The sequence below is a fragment of the Typopeltis vanoorti genome, chromosome 15 (genome assembly GCF_054136105.1).
Source record: "Typopeltis vanoorti isolate ZY-2024b chromosome 15, IOZ_Tvanoo_1.0, whole genome shotgun sequence".
Lineage (NCBI taxonomy): Eukaryota > Metazoa > Arthropoda > Arachnida > Uropygi > Thelyphonidae > Typopeltis > Typopeltis vanoorti.
The window spans coordinates 23224364-23246125 of NC_143563.1; the positions used below are offsets into that span (position 1 = coordinate 23224364).

General features: G+C 33.6%; 1 protein-coding gene across 2 annotated transcripts in view; it reads left to right on the plus strand.

Moving 5' to 3' along the window:
- Nucleotides 1-21762, plus strand: part of Ns4 (Nucleostemin 4) — a 186507-nt gene that overhangs the window by 48860 nt on the left and 115885 nt on the right. The window contains exons 5-6 of one of the 2 annotated variants that reach the window (XM_090404747.1): nt 385-510; nt 14145-14285. The exons of the other annotated variant lie outside the window; for it this stretch is intronic. Coding sequence (XP_090260873.1) covers nt 385-510; nt 14145-14285 — 267 coding nt within the window. The remainder of the gene's footprint in view (nt 1-384; nt 511-14144; nt 14286-21762) is intronic. 2 annotated transcript variants of the gene reach the window in all.

Below are 21762 nucleotides of genomic sequence, written 5' to 3' on the forward strand. Positions count from 1 at the left end.
AGTATCTAACAACTAAGTAATTAATTTAATGTAATTACTTTGTTAATTTAATTTAATTGTAAACTCATTCACAGTCTACACTCAGGCAGTGCATTCCATAGTCCTACCACTGTCCATGCAAAAGGGGGAAAAAAGCTACTATTCATTCTAGAAATGTCATGTGACATTATGCATTAAACATTATTCACATGGGAGAAATATTTTTATTTCTGCATTAGTATGATAATATATTTTGTCTTGATATTATTTAAACCAATTGAAAATACTTTTTTTTTTTGAAAGTGGATATAAAGATGATAAATGCTCTGAATTTATTCACATGTAACATGACTTCAGTGATATTGAGAAATAATTTAGAAATATTTGTTTCATGTATATACTAAGGAAGCTCTAGAAGTGGGCTTTGAAGAAATCTTTGTAGAATCAGAATTTGGGATACCTAAACGTCCACCTTGGGATTATTCTCTTTCTAAAGAACAGCTTGAAGCCAGAGAACAAAAATATTTTAGAGTTAGTAATTCATTAATTTTTATTTGCAATTTTAACATTATTAAAAAAATTGAAGTGATTTTAACATTCTTAATTACTATTATACTTCAGTTCATTTTTCATTAAACTGTTGGCTGTCTCTGTTATTTATATGTACAGTATAGTATAGTAGGCATACACAACATGGGATTTTTTGGGAGTTTGGGTTTCCTCTGCCTTATCAGTATATTGTGACAGTGCATGGTATCACAATAAATTAGTAATTCATTAAATTTTATTTAAGACTTTAATATTATTAAAAATTTGAAGTGATTTTAACATATTCCAAACTTGTTGTACTTCTTTTTTGAGTGCTAATTTAACTATTGACTGTTTCTGCTATTTATATGTATATTATAGCATTCACAACACAGTTGACATTTTCAATGCTTCTGCCTATTTTCATTGTCTTTGTCTTGTTATTGCTGACCTTCATACCATATCTATTACAACAGTTATTCAATTTAGTCAGGAAATCTTGCAGACTTGTAGCAGATTTATTTAGAAGTATAACCTCATCCACATAAAGCAAAGAGCTGACATTAAACATCTCCAATTTTGATATCATGTTTAATACCACTTTCCTTCATAATGTGATCCATATGGATAATGAATAACAGAGGGGATAATGTACATCCTTACTGACACCAGATTTAACATTAAACCATCTTCCTGTACTTCCTTCAATTCTAACTGCTGACTTACAACTCAAATAAAGACTAAGTATTGGTTGATATAATGCCCCATTGGCACCATATAACTGTAGCGTACTGAATAACTTCTCTCTAGGCACTTTTCATATGCCTTTTCCAGATCTACAAAACTTAAATACAGATCTTTGTTATATTCCCATGATTTCTCAACTATTCTTTGTAAAGTGAAAATCGGATCCTGACAGCCTCTATTTGGCCTAAATCCAGCTTGTTCTTCATCAAGCTTTCCTTCCACAATTCTTCTCAACTGTTTCTCAAGCATACTTGCATAAATCTTACCAGGAATACTTCAGTAGGGAAATACCTCTGTAATTCTCACATTCTGTTTTATTTCCCTTTTTATATATGGGTACTATGATAGCTCTACTCTAATCATCGGGAATTCGTCCTTCTGTCCAGGCCTTTTGAACTATGCAGTGCAACCACTCTGAGACTTTTATACCACCATACTTCAGCATTTCTGGTCGAATATCATCTACTCCTGCTGACTTTCCACATTTCAAGCCTTTGATGGCTTTTTCTACATCAAGTATGGATATGTATTCCTGACTGTATGCCTATTGAGTGTTTTTTACCACTGTGCTATCACTGCATGTTTCATTTAGCAATTTTTTGAGCTAATTACTCCATACTTCAAGGATATTTTTTTCTCCTGTTTTCATGTCATCACCTATATCATTTCTAATTCCATTTACAACACTTTTTCCTCCATTTCTAAGCTTCTTCAACAACCTCCAGAATACCTTGCCACCTTCTTGATATTTATTTTCTATGTTCTTAACAAAGTCTTCCCATTACTTTTGATTATCTAGTTTGACACAGTGTTTAGCTTTCTGAGATTTGTCTGTGTATTCTCTAAGAGCACAAGCTGACTAATTTGCGGAAGTTTTGATATGCTTTCTTCTTTTCCTTCACTGCCTCTTTAACTTCCTGTGTCCACCATGGAGTTTTGATTTTTCTATCCTTGCAGACAACCTCACCACAACATGCCTCTCTGGCTGAATCATTCGATGTTTTTTTCACGGCTTCCCACTGGATCTCCAAGGTTTGGTTCTTGTTAATGAATACTTTCATTTTTTCTTGAATAATATTTGTGTATTTTAGTCTACAGTTCACATCTGAAAGCTGCTCAACTTTTATTAGCTTTAAAACTTTCTTACGTTATTCTTTTCAATATGAAATTCATTTTTATCCTGCTCAAGACTAAATATTGATCACTTCCTTTTTGAAATCCTCTGTCCACTCTAGTGTCCTGCACCAGGGAGAAAACATCACTATCAACTATAACATAGGCAATGAGACTTTTCTTATTCCTTGCCTCTTCTCTCTATGTAAATTTGTGCACATTTTTATGTTGGAACGGGGTGTTAGTAATAACCAGTCCATGTCCTGAGCAGAAATCCAACAGGTATTTGCTATTATTATTAGGTTTGCTCTTTTCTCCAAATTTTCTCAAAATATTTTTTATGTCTGAAAATCATTTCCTATTCTGCTATTTAGATCCCCAACAAGGACCAACTTTTCATTTTTCAATGTGTCAGTTGCTTTCTCTAAAGCCTCAAAAAGTTCCTCCACTTCTAAATTAGTAGAACCTTCTGTTGGATCATAGGCACAAATAAGTCTCATTGTCCAGTTCCCCATTCTGATATTTGCCCACATCACCTTTATCCAATTCACTTTATTATGAAATGTGAATAAATTACTAAGACTGGACCTATTTAGTGTTGAATACTATGGCTACTCCTTCTTTTTCTTGATTGCAATTGCCTGAATATAACATTTTGTATTTATTGCTCAGAAAGATCTCACCAGTTTTTGTCTTTTTCATTTCAGTCACCCGTATTATAGCGATCTGGTACTTATCTAATTCCTGAGGTAGCTCCATTTCTTTGCCATTCAGGCTTCTTATGTTGATAGTGCTGATCATCCTGCTTATCAGAAACTTAAAACAGCTTGAAAAGTTCAATGTCTGTGAGTTTAGTATATTTCATCCCTATAGTAGAATTTCTTGATTAGCCAACTGTTATCCTTACCATGGTACCAATGTGTTGTAGGTATTTACAACACATTGTAACCACAACTCTAGCCATCAAAATTAATCTATTAGTCATACCAAAGATACCACTTACATCTTATTGGGAGAAAAAAATATGATGTTTTACAGGCATTAAGGTTCAAATCTGTGTATCCTATAGATTCTGATATATTTGATATCAATCATACTGACACTACTGTGTATTTCTTCACAATAATAGACTTATTCTCAGAGTGTTATTTGAATATGTAGTACTTTCTAAAAATGAGTGAGATAAGAATAAAATGGTTCATGTTATCTGTAAGTGAGAGAAAATAAATGCCAAGCTTTAGAAAGTATCGATACAGGTGAATCATCATTACTCTTATTAAATGCCAGCAATGATTTTTTGTTTTGTACTATGTCCTAGAAGTTTGTTTTTGTGAATTTGACTTTCATTGTTGAATAGGCAGAGATTAAATGGTTGAATTACAGAGTGGTTATAATATATAACAGAGGTGAATTTGTGGTTTTTGATTCTCCTATGCTGCTATTGAAATATGTTTCCAGAAGTTATGCTCTTTCTATAGCAATGAATCATGAGATATATGATTTGTTGGGCAGAAACAGTTATTAACTAGGTACAATTTCTGATTAAGCTAATGATAAGAACTAATGCTTAATATCATCATAATTTCCTGATATGCATCCTCAACAGTGTACAGGATATTGCATTAGTCAAAAATTATTAAGGTTTTGATATTAGTTTCTTGTCAACAGTTTTTTTCTAAATTGGTCTCTTACTTACTCTAAAATTCTTTATTTTATTATCTCTTACATTCTTTTATTATCCAAAGCATTCCTGACTGCATCAGTCTACACGTATCTTCCTCTGAATCTTTTATGTCCTATTTTTGCTTTAATTTCATCTCCTGCCATGTTCAAGTGATATATTGCCATAGATAACTCTGCTTACACATTCTTGACTTGCTATTAATATTTAGGTGAAACATTAATAGCAAGAAACCCAGGTGATCAAATCTGTGTGCGGTAGTCAAGATGTTGCCAAATCATAGACATAGAGGAATAATAACTTCCTTATCTTTGCTTATTAGCATGTTTTCAACATCCAGGTAATTCATTAAGTTATTTTATCAACTTTTGTAATATGCCCTCTGAACTTCAACTCTTTGCCCACCATTATCTCCAAGTCCTTAACCTCATCAATTTCCTGCAAACCAATACCATCAATATGATATACTATATGTAACCTTTTCAACCTGAAGTGTATAACCTTACATTTTGCAATGTTAAATTCATAATCATTATCCTTTGCCCATAATGCCAATTTATTTAAATCTTCCTGCAGGATATCTACATTACCTTTATCAACTTTTGCTCTCCCCAGCTTTGCATCATCGGCAAACAATTGAATATTTCCTCTTAAATCTTTCTCCATGCCATTGATATACAAATTAAGGAGTAGTGGCCCTACTACCAAACCCTGAGTTACTCCACTAGTCACCATCATTCTTCTAGACTCCAACTCCACCATATACTACTCTCTGGTGTCTATCCATCAGCTATCCCCCCCCATCCCTGCTACTATCCTCATATTCATTCTCCTCCTTTCCAGTTTTTGTTAATAGTTTTCCATGTTGTATTCTGTCAAATGTCTTGGCAAAGTCGAGCAGTATCATGGTGTAGCCATTACCTTTATCCAATTCACTTTATTATAAAATGTGAATAAATTACGAAGACCGGACCTACCCTTTACAAAGCCATGCTGCCCACTATAAAGTATCTCTTTCCTACCCACCCACTGTTGTATTTTACCTTTCATTAACTTTTCCAATACTTTAACAACCACTCCCGATATATTAATTGGTCTGTGGTTTGTTACCTCTGTCTTAGAGCCATCTTAATGCAATGGTATTATCTTACCCTCTTTTTACTCACTTGGAACCCTTCTAGAGCTGAGACTTAGATTGAACAACTTTGTCAGAGCCAGTGCCAATTCTCTTGCACATTCACATAGTACATGGCTGATATACTATCCAGTCCCACTACTGTGTTCACATTCATATTTCTTAATATACTGGACACATCCTGTTTGTCTCCCTCAATGGTGATATGCATCTCTGACATCAATAACTGTAAAATCACCACCTGGATGATACACATTTGCAAAATGATCACTCAGCAACTAAAATATTTCTTTTAGTTCAGTTGCCTTCCTACTATAAGCATTGTTAAAAGGCATTCTACTATAGTCAATTTTCCTCTTACTTGCTACATGACTCTTTTGGATGTTTACTCTAGCCTGTTTGGCTATTTCTCTCTCTCATAGTTTGATTTGGCCTTCCTTACCATACTAGTCACCCTGCTTGCTTGCACTTTGTACTGTTCATGTGAATGCTGATCACTTTTTTCTTTATATTTCCTCCACAATGTTTTCTTTTTTTGCAGCTCTTGCTTTATATACCTACTCATCCACTTAATTCCAACTTGGTTTATCCTCCTGATCTTGGGTATGCAGTCTGATACTGCTACTCTCAAGCAATCTCTGACCACTTGCCATGCACTCCTGACATTCTTTCCTTGTAGTTTCTCAAGCCATGGCACTGTTCCAGGATTACCGCTGAGTCTCTCATAATTGCCAGCCTTATAGTGGAACATAAACCCCTTTACAGAGAACTCCACATGTTTGGCAACTTCCCAAAACAAGACTGCATGGTCACTCTCTCCCAATTGGAGGCAGAGTGTTTACCTTGGTTATGGATACATCTCTGATGCTGTTATCAGATCCAACACCCTCAAATCCCTTGTTCCCTCTATAACATGTTGTTTCATATTATCCCTTAGCAACTGTATAAATCCTATTTCCATCTGCCATGCCCCCATTTCTCCCTCCAATTGATGTCCTCCATAGTTAAAGTATTCCATAATAATCATTCAATCTACACTCATTGTGCTAATCTGTTGACATGGCATCAACATCTTTCTTTGGAACCCCTGGTCTATTACAGCACCCAATATATATTTTGTCCTATTTGCCTCTATCTCACACCAGACAGCCTCAAACGAACCATCTCCCTAATATCCTCTTTAACTTCTAATTTTGTTGGTTGTAATTTTGCAGCTATCATCAGCAATACCCTACCTCCTGTCCTGTTCCTTCTATCTTCCCTGAAAACACAACATCCTTTACATTCTATCCCTGTAACTGTATAATTTTCAGTCAACCAGGTCTCACTGATTCCTATAATTTTTGGCCAAGTCGAGCTTACCAATGCCAAAAAGTCCTCACCTTTATTCCTGATACTTCTTGCATTCGTGTACATGCATTTCAACATCCTTTCATCCTTTGTACCCATAGTTACCCTTGTGTAATGTCATTACCAACCTATTTAAATTAGAAACCTGTTAAATCCCATTCAGCATTGCATAATCATTACTGTGCCCATCTTCATTTATCACAGGAGTGACCAGACACATGCTTGATTTCATCCTCCCTAATATCTCTAGTTACCCTGGTTATGCACCACCACACCCTCACTAAACAACACTTTCTCCAAACATCTTATTCCAAAACCATTTAAATGTAGTCCGTCAGGCATATATAAATCCATTTAAATAAAGGGGATATTAAATCCCACATTATTTCCAAGCTGAATGAGAAACTCACAGATAGAAATCAAATCTTTACCCACTTTACTTAAAAAACTCTTACTTTAAAGAACTTTATCCACCTTTGCTATGAGTTGTCCTAGTATTGAACCATGATACTTCTTATGCTACAATCCGCCAAAACTTTTATAGTTTGCTATATATTCGGCATGAAACTCTTTGATTTGATTCCTATCTTTGAGTTTCTTATTCGGCTTTGAAATAATGTGGGATTTAATATCCCCTTAATTTAAATAATTTTACATCGCTGAAGTGAAGCCTTTTGGCTCTTTATTTCAGTAATTTATTGGTGCACCTTTTTGACAACTCATATAGCAAAGTATATAAGTTCTTTTCACTATAATCTCAGTATTATCTAGGTCCACCTACTCACTGATGAGACCTCAATAAAGGTCAAAACCTGGGTAGTGACCTTCCACCATAATGTATAACATTACCTCTCCTAGGAGATGTGTTTTACATTTTGGAAAATACTAAGAATAGTGATCAGAACTTTACCCACTTTTGCTATGAGTTGCTCTAGTATTGAACCATTTGTTTTAGCTTACGCTACAATCCTCTGAAACTTTTATAGTTTGCTATATATTCGGCAAGAAACTCTTTGATTTGATCTGATTTGATTTGATTTCTATCTTTGAGTTTCTTATTCAGCTTTGAAATAATGTGGGATTTAATATCCCTTTAATTTAAATAATTTTACATTGCTGGAGTGAAGCCTTTTGGCTCTTTATTTCAGTAATATATAAATCCATTTGTCTATCAAATTCACTTCATACATCAATAAACTGCATACCATTTTTCCTGCACAATCTTCTCATTGGCAATCATGGCTCTTCTTCTCAGTTCTGTCCTATCATACTGAGGCAGCAAACTCAATCTTTACTTTCCTGCTCTCATTTTTTGCTTCCATTAACAACTCTTTCATATCATTTGTGCCCGCTAATACAATCAATTCGTTTGCTCCATTCTTCTGCATACCTACAGCATCACTAACATCTTTTATCTTTCCACCTGAAAAACATGCTTTTGTCACTTTCTCATTAAGTACATCTCTTATCATCGAATACCCATGCAATACTATCTCTTTTCTCCCAGTCTCTCGCACTTTTATGCTTTTCCCATTCACCCTTTCTTTCATTCTTTGTCCTTCTGTACCACACACCAATCTTTTCTCCAGTTGCCCAAACTCATGTTTTGTCCTGTGAAGGAGTCTGTGTAAGCATGCATGCCAGCATCTCATCATCCACATTACTTTCAACCACTTCCTTCAAACTCTCATTCGTATTTTATGTGCTATCACTCACTGCTTCTGTTTCATTATCCACAACACCTTGACAGTCCTGCTTTATATCCTTATTATAAGTCACTTCGTTCTTTTGCGACTCGTATTTCTTATATTCGCTTACAAAACATTTCTTACAAATATTTTCTCCGTTCTTGCTCTCATTACCATAAACATTCACTCTCGGCAACAAATACATTAAACACATGCTACATTGCACTAAATTTTGCATGTTGATATCAGTCAACATCAATGAACTATTTTTGATTAACTGTTTGAATAGTGACCAACCTAACTATTGGCTGCACATAGTAAAACAGATCTGAACACTATTGTGTACTGCTAATTTGCTATTTTGATCAGTTTTTCTTCATAAATTTATTCAAATGATTAACTACCTTTCCAACCTTCTTTATATTCTATTTCCATATTTAATTTGCCATCTTCACTGAAAAGTGTACATAAAAATAACGGAAATATTTTACTTATTTTATATGTTCATCATTGAAAATGTAGTTGCTAATTTTCCTGTTTCTTCATGTTTTTATCATCATCTTATTGTTCATTTTTGCATCAAATTTGTTGCAAAAATCATTTAACTAGTTAGTCTTTAAGGGTTGTAGGAGATTCATTTAAGGTTATTGGATCAATATTTGGATGGAGAATAGTGCTATTAGCATGTAACTTTGTCTAATACTTAATTTAAAGTTTAACTATCTTCCAGTATATCCTGTATTCCCTGTATAATATTCATTTAACCATATACTTTACTATATATACTACAAATCCAGAATATCCTAATCTTCAGTTTTCATTTCAGACTTGTCATCTTTGACTCTTTTTTTTTCAAAATAGTATTTCACATGGCAATGTGTTTTTCATATTTCTCATTGTCTCTAAAGTGTGATTCTTGTTTTCAAAGTCTCCACCCCCAAGTAATATTTGCTGGTCTGGTTAGTCAATTTGTTAGTGTATCTGTTTTCCAACCAGCAGTGGTGATGGGTTCTAGTTCTGCCATGAGCATGCATGTTTGTAATTATCTTTAGGTGGGAGATAAATTCTATTAAGGTGTTAGGCCACTGCCCTGCTTATCAAAGACCTGAAGTGGATTTAAAAAGTTCCACATTTTATCTCCAGAGCAGAATTTCTGGATTATTTAAAAAAAATAATAATAAACATTAGCCCACTCACAGTATTAATGACTGTAGGATTACAGCCTTTCATGGGTGGGAATTGCATTAAAAAAAAGTAGGTATCCAATTTTAGAAGTTCCTTACATATTTACTACCTTTTCATTATGATACTAATTTAATTTTTAGTCTGCTCAGAACTAGATGGTAATCACTACCCTGTGTTTTTTTTTATTCTGGACAAGTTTAAAGATATCACTATCAACAGTGATACAACCACTGAAACACAAGAAGTTGAATAACACTTTATTAAGTGAAATATTTCAATCTGAATATATCAGATCATCATCATTGAACAGACAATTCAACAAAGTAAAACAACAATATATTTCAAAAGATACACACCATGCACTAGCATAATATAGTATAGTAGGTAGTAATGTGTGACACAAAACATAAAAGAAAAACTACTGGCAACTAATAAAGATAAAAATCTCTGAAATTTTATTTAAAGAAAGACAATCATTACAGTTTAAGTTAGAGTAATGTAGTAGCACTTTAGCACTCTCTTTAAACAGACACTTAAATTTAAACATTGGATAACATTGGAATGTTGACAGATAACAGGATAATCTGAAGGAAAATTATTGATACTAAGTTAGTAATGAAGTAACTTTTCATGTAGTACTATCATAAGCTCCTGTATACCCCCTAAGGCAGTGTTTCTCAAACTGTGGTATGTGTACACCCGGGGTATGCGAAAGGTCTACAGGGGATACGTGGCAATTTTTGGCTTTGCATCATTAACACATTGAATCATTATTAAGAAAAAAAAGAATTATTTAAGTGTATATGTTTCTCAATAAATTATATATTATGTATGAATTCTCCTACTCAAATTGCGAGTTACTATTGCCACCACATTCATGTCCTGGTGATAGTAACTCGCTCCCTGCGGTAAACAACATGCCCTCCCCAACAGCATTACTATACTGAAGATGCAAGAAAAACAAGTAGTTTTATTGTATCACTAATGTAAACACAGAGACATTTGCAGTCTGTGTAATATATTTCTCAACAAATTGTGCTATTAGAGACAACTGGGATAAAAATGACACTAACTAATAAATCACATCTCCCCCTCCAACAGAAACTGCTGTATAGACTCAAGCAAAACCATATGTTGCTGGTGCAACATATGGTTTTGCTTGACACCACCCCACCGTGAATGTGTTAAAACTAAGAAATATATAGTGAATGTGTTTCAGATATTATGGAATTCGGTTGAAGAGAATTAGCATTTCCATTCAACTGTTTGCTTTCCTTTGTCTTTGGTTTGCGCAATCTTTTGTTAATACCGCATCAATCATATGCTCTATCTCTACTGGCCTACCATTGCTGTCTGTTTCGCACTCTGCTTTTACTTCTCATTAGTATTTGTGAAGGATTGTTCATAACGTATTGCATGTCTTGTAAATTACTGATCATTTTTGCTTGAAATAATGGGAAAGAAAATGAAGCTATTTGGGTAGATGACTTTGACGATTCTCACAAGGAAACTGCTCTCAATGCCAAAAGTAGTAATAGTGAAGAGGAGCTTCTTGGTAAGGCACACCATTTTCAGCATTTTTCTGAAAACTTTAGTTTCTGAAAATCCCTGCATATATCTTGCAACATAGTTTTTTAGCTTTAATTTTGGGAAAAAAGTGCGAGTTATATTCGAGGAAATACGGTAATTTTTTTTAACTTTCAAATTCTTAAGTATGGATCATTGGTTAAAGACTGGTATAAAACACAAAAGAGAGCAATATAGCAAATAGAAGTAGCTGTAAGCAATAAGAAAACATTGACATTGTATCTGGATCAAATGAAATTGATAAGGCTGTGTTATCTGGCATCTCTAGAGAACCAACTAGGAAGAAGATGAAAAATCTTTGTAAGTATGAATTACTTGAAATGTGGATTTTCATGGATGGGAAATGAAGAGAAACCTATTCCAAATTTTGTTCTATTAAAAATAAATCATATTTGTTGTTTACATGAACATATAAAATCAAATAAAAGATATTTACAATGAAATATACTTTATTTATTTATTATTATTATTATTATTATTTTGATAAGAGGGTACTTGGTAATAATGAAAATTTAAGAAGGGGCACACAGATATCTGAAGTTTGAGAAACACTGTTGTAATGGTATCTTGTGTGTACCCCCTCCCCCCAAAGGTGCATATCAGGAATTTAATGATGGTGACAAAAATTTGTTGAACTGCTCCAGTTTTTCTTGAGTTGAACCATTTGCACATGCAAAATTTGGCAAAATGTTTTGAAATTACATAGAACAAATAACTCCACTCTCGTCAGATGAAATTATAAATATAAATTCATGTGTCTGCTCAGCTCAGCTTTGGTTATATTAGTCAATTTTTATTGGCAAAATTTAACAAATCAATTCAAGTCTATCCAATGCAGTTCATGAAAAAAGTTCAGCATGTCACAAATGGCTGCTCACAAGAACTGAAAAAAAAAAAAAAAAAAATCAGTAAATCTAAATCTGATTTTGAAAGAGCCAATGCCACACACTTGCCTTCTGGATAGTGTGACCAGTACAAAGTACTGCTCACACTATCCAGAACTGTTCACTCCATACCATTCTAGTTTTCTACCAGAAAGAAATCAGAACAATCCTGAATAACTTGGACACGAATAAGTCATCTGGTCTCTATCTCAGTCTTTCCTACTTGACTTGCATCTACCCTACATTTTCAATCTATTTCAAAGGAAAGATTTTTCAAAAGGAAAAAGGAAAATTTCAAAAGGAAAAAAGGATTGACAAAAATTAGCTAACTGCCATCCAATTGTTCTCAATTCCATTCTCTTAAAAACTATGGAGAGGGGGGGAATCAGAAATCTCAGTTTTTCCAGAGGATTGCACTGTAGGCTTGAATTGAGGTGTAATTTGCTTTGGGCAATTCATAAGGCTCTCATTTAACAGGTCAGTTGCAATTAGTAATAATAGTAAGTGATATTTCATAACAGGAATGTCTCTATGAAATGCAAACAGGAAGCAGTTGCATTTTATAAGAGGACTTTCCTTTCATAGAGAAGGATAAAAATATAAAATAAACTGGAATGCACTTTTTGGCACAATGTTTTTGAAGAGGGCTGATAATTCTGCACACAAAGGTGTGAAGGTGAAAAAGCAAGTGATTATAGCTTCTACTAAATGTTTGAGTCAGAATAACCTCTTTGTGAAAATTTGTTCACTGTAAATTTATGCTGTTTATTTAAGTATGTCAAAATTTCATGTGTCACATTCATGAGGAACATTCATAAAGAAGATAATCTGTAGATTTTAATGCTTATTATTATTTTTAAGGGAAAATCTTATTTTTACTAGGAAAGATTTCAGTCAGTCAGAAATCTGATTGAAATCAAGATGCATGCATCAAATCAAAGGATTTCATTTCTTTGTTGGTGTGCTCATCACTTTTCCACGGCAGTTTATAGATCATAATGTCTTTCATATTCAGTCATTGATTTCTGCAGACAGATTTCCATTCCTTGCTGTTTGACTTTATGCTTTTAAATACTGTTTCTGGAAACACCATTCTAGTAGCTGATTTCTATTGGAATCTCCATTTATATTATGTTTCCCATACTGTTCCCATACTTTGAAATTCATTTCCTCAAAATGGCACATTGTGATGTGGTAAATTAAGCCATGAACTCAGCTCATCACTTCCAGTCATGCTGAAATTTGGATGATCATGCACTGTACATTCAAGAGATCATCACACTAGAGATGAATATCTGAGCATCATACTCTTGTTCTTACAGATATAACTTTCAAAATGTCTTATTCTAATTTTCTAATTAGAGAATCAAAATTAGTGACATCCAAATGATTACAATGATTAATATAAGTGATTAAAAATGAAACAGATAAGAAAAGGATATATTTTAAGATCTGTCAGTAATCTTTACTCAGTCATCAGCGATTCTCATTTAGTAACAGCAAGGTAACTCAAATATTGACAATATTGGTATCTGCTGAAAGAAGATGTTCTGGCTTTGCCGATAATGCATAGGTATAATTATAAAATTAAATATAAATGAGTGATGATATCAGTTCACTATTACCAAGTGCATGGATCAACACTTTGAACAAAAGAAAAATGCCATGTATTTTATTGGAAGAAGTGCTACAGCAATAGAGGATATATTGGAGAAATAGATATGAGAACACGTAGATTATTGCAATGAGTGATAATAACTGCACTGACAGAGAAGGACAAAGAGTAAGTATATACTGAATTGGTAGATTTAAGGAAATGTTGAACAGAACCAGAGCTGAGGAAATAAAATAATATCATAATATCCAAAGAAAAGAATCTTTGGATAAACTGGTATTTTTTCAGAAGTTAACAGGAGATGAGAAAAGAGCCATTTAGGAAAATGATTATGTAACAAAAAAGGATATAAGTGAATTTTTTTCTATTCTAATGGGAATGCTGAATGTAGTGACTGCATAAATTATTGCTGTTAATTATCCTTCCATGATTATATTTAAAATACAGGCTAAGTACAATAAAAATATATAATCAAGTTATCTATTTGTTTTCAGTGTTTTATTTGAATTTGGGGTTGGGGGATCTTAAAATTGTGTATTTTTTCAGTATTTTAAAATCAGTATACATTAGTATTAAATTGTCATATTTTCATTCAAAAAGTTAAGCAGGTTTTATGAATGTCTAATATCTATAATCTTGATCTATGCTTTAGGAATACTTAGAAAATTTGGAAAGTCGCTTTGAAAAACAGAAGCTTGGTTATTTTGAAATGAATCTGGAAACCTGGCGTCAGTTATGGAGGGTGTTGGAAATGTCTGATGTAATTCTGTTGATTGCTGACATTAGAAATCCGGCAAGTTTCATGATAATTACATGAATAAAATAGAAATTCATGGCATAATATTTTGTAAAATAAAAATTGTTTTTCTTTAGAACCCATAAATAGGTAAAGATACATATTTACATGTTTACATTATGGATTTTCCATAATTTTCCATAATGTATTCTGATCACCATGTAAGCATGAAAGAAAGGTTACATATTTACAGAAAATACATATTTACTATTGAAACAGTTTTTAGACCTTTTAGACCCTTAAAAAAATAATAATAATCAGATTTTGTATAGGTCTCAGTTAGTCTCAAGACTAGCCGAGACTGGATAATCATTTGATAGAAGGTCTGATGATATCAGTTAACTTGCTGTATCCTGATAGATTATCAACAGCTGTGATTACTAAAAGGTAAACATGTAAACTATTATTTATCTCATTTACAGAAAAGGAATTTACTTACTTTGGAAATAAATATTTATTAAAAGCTTTTAAGTCTAGTTTTGAGACATTCTCAATGTTGAACAGTTAAAGAGACAATATGTAATAGAATAGCAATTGAAAATTATAGTATGTGATGTAATATTTATTGCAAGAGAAGAACTCAATCTGTAACTATTAGGATTCAAGGAAAAGACATTGAGATCATCAGTTAAAAATTATTTAACACAGTCATGACAAGTTTTTGAGTTCGATAACTTCCCAAAACTGGGATATTTAAGAGCATTGTTTCTGTTCATGGGTTAGGATGAATATTGGCTTTACAGCTTTTTTTATATAATCCTCTAATAAAAATTAGTTCCTATTGTTAAACTTTAGTATTATTCCAGTGAATTATATGTCTAGTAGATATGCAATGACTGGCAATAACTGAATAATATCAGGTATATCCAATAACATCAAAAATCATGCAGTTGGATGTAATCCTGATGTTCTTCTAGGTGTGTTTGAGCAAACTGACCTCTTTGTCCATAATTAGAGAGACTGCGTCAGCAAGGAATTCTGTAAACCTCTTGAATAGGAAAGAGGATGATTGTTCTTAGAATGTAAGAATGAATTTAGTTTGCAAAATGGACAAAAGAAGACTTGAAGGATAATATGGTATACAAGTCCAGAGAGCTTCTCAGATACACCATTTATATAAGGAATGGTAGACTGTAGAGACTTTTTTTTTTCTGAAGAAGCAATGGGATGACTATTAAGTATTATTTTGGTGATAATGTTAAGGTTGTCATTCAGTTTTCTCATATGCATCTTCAATGGATATTCAGGCTACTGTGACAGCACTACTTGATTAAGTTTACATTATTATTAATCTCCTACCTACAGTTTTCCTTCAAATTAGTCCATTACTTGTCAGCACTTCAATATTTCATATCTAACATTTCTTGCTTCTGAGGTACTTCTGACTGAATTAATCCACATAATAGACCTTGGTCTTCCTTTGGGTCTCTTTCTTGCCATCTTGGCATCAAATACCTATTTTGCTAACCTTTCCTCTCCCATGAATAACAATGGTGTCAAGTTCCTTTCTAGTATCTTCGTTTTTAATATGATTAATATGATTCTGCTATTGAGTCCATCAGTTTACTCTCCTAATTTTTCTCAGAATTCTTATATCCATGGTTCTCTAGTTGTTGATCAAGTTCTTTATTTCTAACCCAACTCTCAGATCCATAACTTAAAACCATTTGATCACTGTCTTGTATACTGGTAGTTTGGTGTTTTGGCTAACTTCTCCCTCATTCCACATAAAAATATTCAACTGGCTCCCCACTATACCAGCTTTGCTTATTCTCTTGTCTGTTTCCAAATTTTATTTGTCATATTCACTTAAACTGCCTAAAGAGCTGAAGTATTTTACTTGTTCTATTGGTTCTCCATTTTAAGCTTCATTGAAAAGCTGAAGTTTCTATATTCTTGCCTGTTTTCATAGTTTTGTCTTTTATTGCTGATTTTCATGTCAATTTTATTACAGCTGTTATGCAATTTAGTTAGATAATTCTGGAGACTTGCACTGAATGTGTTTTAGGAATGCAACATCAACTTAATAAAACAGAGAGTTTAGTTGATATCTCCAATTCTAATATCAGGTTTAACGCCACTTTCTTTCATAATGCAATTCATATGCATGATAAATAAGAGTGAAGATAATGTGCATCCTTATCTTACCCTTGATATTACATCGTACCATCTTTCTGTATTTCCTTCAATTCTACGGAGCCTCCATAGCTTAGTCAGTTAGAACGATGCCCTTTGGTTGGAAAGACCTGGGTTTGAATCCCGTCTAGGATGTGAAGAACTTTTATCAGGGATTTTCAACTGAAAGTGAGTTAGCTGGTCTCATACAGAGGTAGAGGATTTTTTTCTCCTGAAAACTCAGGTTTTTTGACTCTCAGAACAGGCAAACTAGCCATTAGAACACACACACACACACACACGCAATTAACATGCATAATGCACTATCCTCATAGCCCGTGAGGTGCTTCAGCTGTAAATCTAAATAAACCAAACCAAATCAAATCCTTCATTTATGACTGCTGACTTACAACTTTAATATAGATTATGTTTTACTCTGTATAATGTTCCATTTATCCCATATAATTGTAGTGTTTTGAAAAACTTTTCTCTTGGCAACCTTGTCATATATATATCGCACAGATCCTTGTCATATTCCCATGACTTCTCAACTGTTTGTTGTAAAGTGAAAATCTGATCTTGACTACCTCTATTTGGTCTGAACCCAGCTTGTTCTTCTCCATGTTTCTCTTCCACAATTTTCTAAATCTCTTTTCAAGTGTGCTTGCATACATTGTACCTGGAATAATTAATAAAAGATTGCTCTCTAATTCTCATATTCAGCTTTATTATCTTTTTTAAAAGCTCTACTCCATCTTGAATTCAATCTTCTGATCAGGATTCTGAAATATGGAGTGTAGTTGCAAAACTTTTATACCTTCATGTTTGAGCACTTCTGTTGATTATCATCTACTCAGCTGCCTTTCCACATTTCAAGTTTTAAGTGGCTTTTTCTAACTCAAGTATTGATATGTAGTCCTGTTTGCATTCCTCTTGCAAGTTTTCTACTGTGTTTTCTCACTGTGTGTTTCCTTTAACAGTCTTTCAAAGTAATTACTCCAGACATCTAGGATATTCTTATCTTCAGTTTCATCTCACCTTTATCATATTTGATTCCTTTTACACTACTTTTTCTTCCATTTTTAAACTTTTTCAATAAATAGCCTCCAGAACATTTTCTAACCTTCCTGATATTTATTTTTTCTCTATTATTATCAAAGTCTTCCCATTGCTTTTGTTTAGTTACTTTTACACATAGCTCTTGGTTCTCTTTCATTTTTCCTCTGTATTCTTTTAGGGCACAGCTGATTTTTTGATAGGAACTTTTGGTATGCTTTCTTCTTGTTCAGGACTGCCTCTTTAACATCTTGTGTTCTTAGTTTTCTATCCTTGCAGACAACTTCATCACATACCTCCCTAGCTGAATCAGTCATTGTTTTCTTCAGAATTTGCCAGTGAGACTCCAGGGTTTGGTTCTTGTTTTCAAACTGTTTAAAATTTTTTTCTTCAATAATGTTTGTATAGATGAGTGTGCAGTTTACCTTTAAAAGCTGCTCAACTTTAATTTTTTTTTAAAACTTTCTTATATACTGTTCTTTTCAATGTGATATTCATTTATATCCTACTTAAAATTAAGTGATGGTCACTGATTTCATATCCTCTGTATCCTCTTGTATCTTGAAGATATCAGTATCAACAATGACATAGTGAATGAGGCTTTTTTTACGTCTTGCATCTTCTCTCCACATGAAATTGTGTACATCTTTAGGTTGGAACATGGTGTTAGTAATGACTAGTTCATATCCTTAGCAGAAATCCAGCAGATACTTATCATTATTGTTAACTTTACTTTTTCTCCAAATTTTCCCTAAATGTTTCTGTGTGCCTGGTGGGATTCAGTTCTTACTCTGGTATATAGATCTTCAACAATGACCACTTTTTTTCCATGGGTTAATGACTTGAAAAATTCTTCCTCTTCTTCCTTAGGAGAATGTTCTGTGTGGTCACAGGACAAACGTTTCGTTGTTTCTTTCCTATTTTGAAGTTTGCCCACATACTCCACTTGAAACTACCTACCAAACAAGAAGCTTTTCTTAATGTTTAGTCCTTTCCTTAATCATTATTATTGCTCGAATATAACATTTGATACTTGTTATTTAGTAAGATCTCAACTGTTTTTGTCTTTTTGTCAGTAATGCCAGTTATGTCCATGTGGCACCTTTCCAGTTCTTCTGCAAGTTTTGATTTCCTTTCCATTAATACTCCTTATATCAATGGTTTCTATCTTCAATTTTTCTGATGTTGGGTTTATTCTTCTTCATTAAGTTGGATTTTGTTTCAGTAGCTGACTTTTCATTGTTCACCTTGGTTCTGTGGCAAAAAAGCAGAGACCTTGTTTAACTGGGCAATGTCCCACTGGCATGAGATTTCATGCCAGTGGGACATTGCCCAGTTATAACTTATAACTATATAATATACTATACTTTATATAGTTTCTATATTCGGCATGAAACTCTTTGAGTTTCTTATTCGGCTAAGAAACAATATGGGATGTAATATCCCTTGACTTAAATAAGTTCATATCACCGAATTGAAGCCTTTGGCTCTTCATATATTTAGTAATTTATTAGGACACCTTCTTGGCAGTTCTCATAGAAGGGATGTAAGTTCTGTTCACTACAAACTTGGTATTAACTAGGTCTACCTACTCACTGATGAGACCTCAATAAAGGTCGAAACCGGTCTGGGTAGTGACCTTCTGTCATAATGTAGAACAGTAATACAGCTCCTAGGAGCGAAGTTCACATTATGGGTAAATACCAAGAATAGTGAGCTGAGCTTGCTCCACCCTTACTATGAGTTGCCTCAGTTTGCACTACCAAATGGGTCAGGTGTTGCACTATCCAGGTATTTGCTTACACTTGGAATCGCCAAACTTTATATAGTTTCTATATTCGGTATGAAACTCTTTGAGTTTCTTATTCGGCTAAGAAACAATATAGGATGTAATATCCCTTGACTTAAATACCAAAAAAGTTCCTAGCAAATCAGTCGGCAGATGCTCTAAATCTGTAACAAATTTGGCATGAAAATCAGCAATAAAAAGACCAAAACTATGAAAATAGACAGAACATAGAAAACTTCAGCTACATTCTGAATGGATATCCTACAGAACAAGTAAAACTATTTAGGCACAGTTTTTTTTTAGTGAAGAAGGCAGGTTAAATCTGGAAATAGACAACACATTAAGCAAAACTTGTATGGTTGGTAGCCAGCTGGATAAATTTATATGGAATAAGAGAGAAATTAGCCAAAACACCAAACCAGCAGTATACAAGACAGTGATCAAACCAGTTTTAAGTTATGGATCTGAGACTTGGTTTAGAAATAAAGCACTTGATCAAACACTAGAGATCACAGATGACTTCTAACTTCAATTAGAAGAGATTTAATAGAGAAAAGGGGTTGTGTATTTGCTTATCACAGAACTGTGAAATCAATGATACAAGGAATTCCTGTTCAATGCTTGTGTATAGGGTGGTAGTTTGTTTACATAGCATAGTGATTAGAGATAATGTTATGTAGCTGTTACCTATAGAGATAATGAAAAGTAAAGTACTATAAATAATGGATTTTAATATTTGGGATACTGAATGAGAAAACAAAACAGCTGATAATACAAAAGGTAAGGTCTATATGCCGGCCTGGTTGGTCGAGTGGTTAGCATATCCGCTCTCCAGCCAAAAGGCTGTGGGCTTGAATCCCACCGTAGGCATGAATGTTTGCAATTATCTATGAAAATATTAGTGCTGCTGGTGATTGGCAGTAGATAGTGTTGTGTAAATGAAGGTAGTTGCGGAGTGGTGGTGACAGAGTTTTAAAGTAGATGCCCTCCCTTGATGAGTCTTTGGACTTCCTAGAGGTGTTATGTAGTAATAATAATATATGGGGCAACTTGGTGATAGGTATCTAAATTAATACATGCGGCAACCAACTAGTGGTGGATCAACTGATTGAATGCTTAAATACCTGTTATTATTGCATTCTCCATCCAATTATTCTCTCTCTGCACATATATAACATAGCTGTTCTGACCACATAGATTACAATAAAATTTATCTTTACTAAAAGTTGGTAAGCCATTTTCATTTTGGTTTTACTAGGACAGTTTAGCCTTTAAACATTGTGTATTTATATCAGTTGTCCTCTGAAGACTGATTTTGATGAAATTTGGTAAAGTCTTCTTGTATGCAGCAATTGACTGTCTTTATGTAATAAAATTATCTGGCTGGATTCTGATGAAATATGGTATTTATAATATTTACTAAAACTTGTCTAGCCTTACTGAAATAAAGAGCCAAGAAGCTTCACTTTGGCAATGCAAAATTATACAAATTAAGTGGATATTGAATCCAGCATTATTTCAAAGTCTTCAACCTGAGTATTTTTACATCTGGGTCTGTCTCCTACTGACGAGACCTCAACAAAGGTCGAAACCGGTCTGGGTAGTAACCCCTTCCCATAATGCATAGCATCATACATGCTATGCATTATGGGAAGATAGCAAATACAAATAAACCTAATGCAAATCTAAAAGAAACCTAATGCAAAGGTTTCTTTTGCATTTCCTAAAGAAACCATTTCCTAAAAGCATTTCCTAAAGAAAACAAAGCACATCTCTGCATTAGGGAAAATACTGAGGAAAGTGATCAGAACTTACTCCACCTTTGCCACAAGAAACTTCCCCTTTCCTAAAAGGTTGCTTACCCTTGGATCTGCTGAAACTTTTATAGTTTCTATATTCAGAGCAAAACTCTTGTAGTTTCTATATATTCGGCTTTGAAATAATGTTGGATTTAATATCCACTTAATTGGTATAATTTTACATCGTCAAAGTCAAGCCTCTTGTCTCTTTATTTCAGTAATTCTTGGTACCATTTAAAATGTGACACCTTTTTTTGGCAACTCGTATGGGAAAGAATGACTTCTGCATCACTGCAACCTGAGTATTTTACATCTGGGTCTGGCTCCCACTAACGAGACCTCAACAAAGATCGAAACCGGTCTGAGTAGTGACCCCTTCCCATAATGCATGGCATCATACATGTCCACAAGGAGATGTGCTTTGCATTAGGGAAAATACTAAGTAAAGTGATAGAACTTACTCCACCTTTGCCACCAGTTGCTCCTGTCCTAAAAGGTTGCTTATGCTTGGAACCGCTGAAACTTTTATAGTTTCTGTATTCGGCACGAAACTCTTGTAGTTTCTATATATTTGGCTTTGAAATAATGTTGGATTCAGTATCCACTTGATTTGTATAACTTGTCAAGCCATTTCAGTAGAACAATTGAAGCCAAAGTTATTTTGAAATGATTTTTTTTTGTATTTTTAATGATTTCCTTATCTGTTTAACAGTAA